The sequence below is a fragment of the Emiliania huxleyi genome (genome assembly GCF_000372725.1).
Source record: "Emiliania huxleyi CCMP1516 chromosome Unknown EMIHUscaffold_1769, whole genome shotgun sequence".
Classification (NCBI taxonomy): domain Eukaryota; phylum Haptophyta; order Isochrysidales; family Noelaerhabdaceae; genus Emiliania; species Emiliania huxleyi.
In genome coordinates, this window is record NW_005200815.1 from 3,859 (window position 1) to 6,912 (window position 3,054).

Sequence of the window (3,054 nt, forward strand, 5' to 3'; positions counted from 1 at the left end):
CCGGCGGGGCACCTTCTCGAACGGCAGTCGCCGCCTGCCGCCGCCACGCACCGTCCCGGTGAAGAGAGGGACCGCGAGCAAACCCCCAGGGGAGAGGGTCTCGCTCAGGTCTCGCTTGATGGTGCGTGAAGGAGCCCGTTGTTCTTTTACCTCTTCTCAGACCGTGGCAACTTGGGGGGCGAGCCACCGAAAAGAGAAAATCCGGGGAGACAATATCGTGTCTCCTCTCTGGCTGTGCCGTGTGTGTGACGGCCCCTGTGTGACAGCGAGGACCTGTGTGTGTGTGTGCGGTGTGTGGAGCGCCGAGCGCGCGGGCCAACATATCAGGCCATCGCTCGGCTTATCTACGCTCCTTACACGCAACACGGGCGCACGGCCACGGCGCTAGTGCCCACGCCCCAAGGCCCGGGGCCCCCGGGGGGCGCGGGCGGCGGGGGGCGGCGGGGGGCGGGGCGGGGGGAACGGGGCGGCGCCTACGGGGTGTGGACCCTGAGTTGACCAGGGGTTGTGCGCTGGGCCCTCCTGCTCGGCTTTAGCCAGTAGACAAGTCTTGTCATCAACAGAGTAGATGGATCTGACCTCGGGGCCGATGTGACCAAGCGCTGGTAGCGTGGTTTGACCTCACACCCATGGTCTCACAGTGTGCCGGCAGTCGCCGAGCAGTGTCGCTCACACAAGCCGCAGCACAAGTGACTGAGGGCCAGTGAGGGCGAGCCCATCGCTGTCACAGCTGTGGCAGCCGCACAGCAGGCTGTGTCAACTGTGCAGAGTGTGTGAGCAGCCGAGGAGCTGCTCTCCAGGCTTCTGTCGCAAAGAGCTGCATGCCACCGAAGGCGCTGTCGAGGTTCGCCGAGCGCGGCGAAATCCGGGGACACCGTCACCGACGAGCGCGTTGGAGTACTCACTCCGGACAAAGACAGTGGCACGCGCCGCTTGTCTTCGCGGCGAGGCGCGGGATCGTCTGTGGCGAAGTGGGTCGCGTCCCCGGATTTCCGTCAACCCAGCATCCACACCCTTTAGCCTAGCTCCATTTTTCAGTGTACGTACTTTTAGCTTACTGGGAGAATCTCTCTCTCAGTGTACGTCTCTCTCTCTCTTCTCTCTCAGTGTATGTAGCTCTTACGTACATTCCCGGAGGAGGACTGCTGACGGGGTTTGCGATGAGGAGCGATCCGAACGTGGCATTCGGGTGATTAGATCACTACCTTTTTCAGTGTACGTACTTTTAGCTTACTGGGAGAAAAGAGAGAGGGGGTGGTGTTCTCTAGGCTCAGTGTATGTTAGCTCTTACGAACATACCCGTAGGTGAACTGCTGACAGGGTTGCGATGAGGAGCGATCCGAACGTGGTATTCGGGTGATTAGATCACTACCGCCGAAGCGCTTTTTTGCATTTAATTTATGCTGGTGGGCGCCGGGGGCGCGCGAACTCTCGTACGACGGTTAGTCCCGGTCGCCGGTGGGGGTGAGGGTCAAATATCGTTTTCATATCGTTCAAAACGATGTGAAAAAAATTCGTGTGTGTTGTCTGTTCGTGTTGTGGGGCACGAGGGGACAGGCCAACAGCCAGTGGGACGAACGAGGGCCGCGACGGCGGCCCAAGCGGGAGGGAGCGGAGACAGTCGGCAGCGAGCGAAGTGGGTGAGACTGATGATGCTCCTTCGACTTAAGGAGCGGTTCAGCTGCTGGGCGGGCTTCAGGCTGGTGCTCACGCGAAAAGGAATCGACGCGATGTACAAAGCATACAACAAGAGGAGAAAGAAGAGGACGGACATCAGTGATGACGAAACAGAAGCTAGCGCAGACGAGGGCAGGGCAGACCCGGGGACTGGGGAGCCGGAGCAGACGGCATCGGCCGCCGAGGGAACGTTGGGAAGAGGCACGAGGAGGGCGGCGACCTCAACCGACTATGGAGGACCCGTCACCAGACGACGCAGGGCGGACGACGGGGAGGCGGAGCAGACGCGCAGGGCGAGACGAGGGAGGGAGCAGGATGTTGCGGAGATCAGCAGGAGGATGTACGACGAGATTAGGAGCAGCAGGGACCCGAGGGACCATGTGGAAGACGGCTAGTGCTAGTCCCCCATCGGGAGGACGACCCCGGCTAGTCGCCGACCACACCCACAAAGAACCCTGCACAAAGACCGCAGGGCGGGGACCTGTTCCTTTTTACCCATCTCCTAGTAGAGAGGTGTCCGTTTTATTTATTTATTTAGGTAGGTCGGTAGGTAGGGGTGGGGGCAGGGCCCGGCCAGGTTTTGCAGGATTTCATCTCGTGGTGTCCGGCCACGCAAGAAAACACCCTGGCGGGCTAGTGAAATTGGCAAATGCTTACTTCCGCTGACACTCCGCACGCACTGCGCAACAAGGCAAAAACGGCGACGCGCCGTACGCCTCAAAGGGCGCGGTCGACAATCTCGGGTGATCTCGGGCTCCTTGCCTCGCGCGCCTCTTTTGCGGCTTCATCCCTAGCCGCCTTGGGCCTTGCACACTCGGGTTTGACGCATGGGGTCACTCCCGCGAAACTCGTGAACTAGCTGGGGCAGTCGGAGAAAAAAGGGTAAAGGATGCCCGAAATCACCCGTTTTTGCCCAATTTTCGGTCGTCCGTCAAAATATCTGAAGATCCTACTATAGGATTCTCCCCAAACCTTGCTCAGCTGATCCAGCATGGGTCGTAGGCCAGGCCTGGGCAAAGAAACCAGTACCTCATCAGGCTTCCCTGAGCGTCACAGCTCGGTGATCGCGCCGGCCGGACACCACTGTAACGTCCGTTCCGGGCATTTGAACGCGACCTTCGGGGGCAAAGACATGGGCTCTATGGCTCAGACTGGACTCCTCTTGGTCCCTTCTGATGCCCTAGGCCACACCTGGGCCTTACTTGGAGCTCTAGGGGGTGGGCAGGGTTTGCTCGCCCCCAACGCGCGGCCTCTAAATTCTTTTTTCGGGACCTTGGTTCGGTCGCCGGAGCCGCCAAGTGCTCAACCAGCTGACAAACCCGGCTGGCACTCGATATGCAGACGGAACAATCCGGCCCGCTTCTCTCGGAGCAGTCT

General features: G+C 60.3%; 1 protein-coding gene across 1 annotated transcript; it reads left to right on the top strand.

Moving 5' to 3' along the window:
- Positions 1–1,649: 1,649 nt before the first annotated feature.
- Positions 1,650–2,072, top strand: EMIHUDRAFT_253552 (hypothetical protein; the record flags this gene model as incomplete). Its single annotated transcript, XM_005783802.1, has 2 exons — positions 1,650–1,867; positions 1,937–2,072. The coding sequence occupies 2 exons, from the start codon at positions 1,650–1,652 to the stop codon at positions 2,070–2,072; spliced, it is 354 nt and encodes a 117-aa protein (XP_005783859.1).
- Between the last annotated feature and the right edge of the window lie 982 nt (positions 2,073–3,054).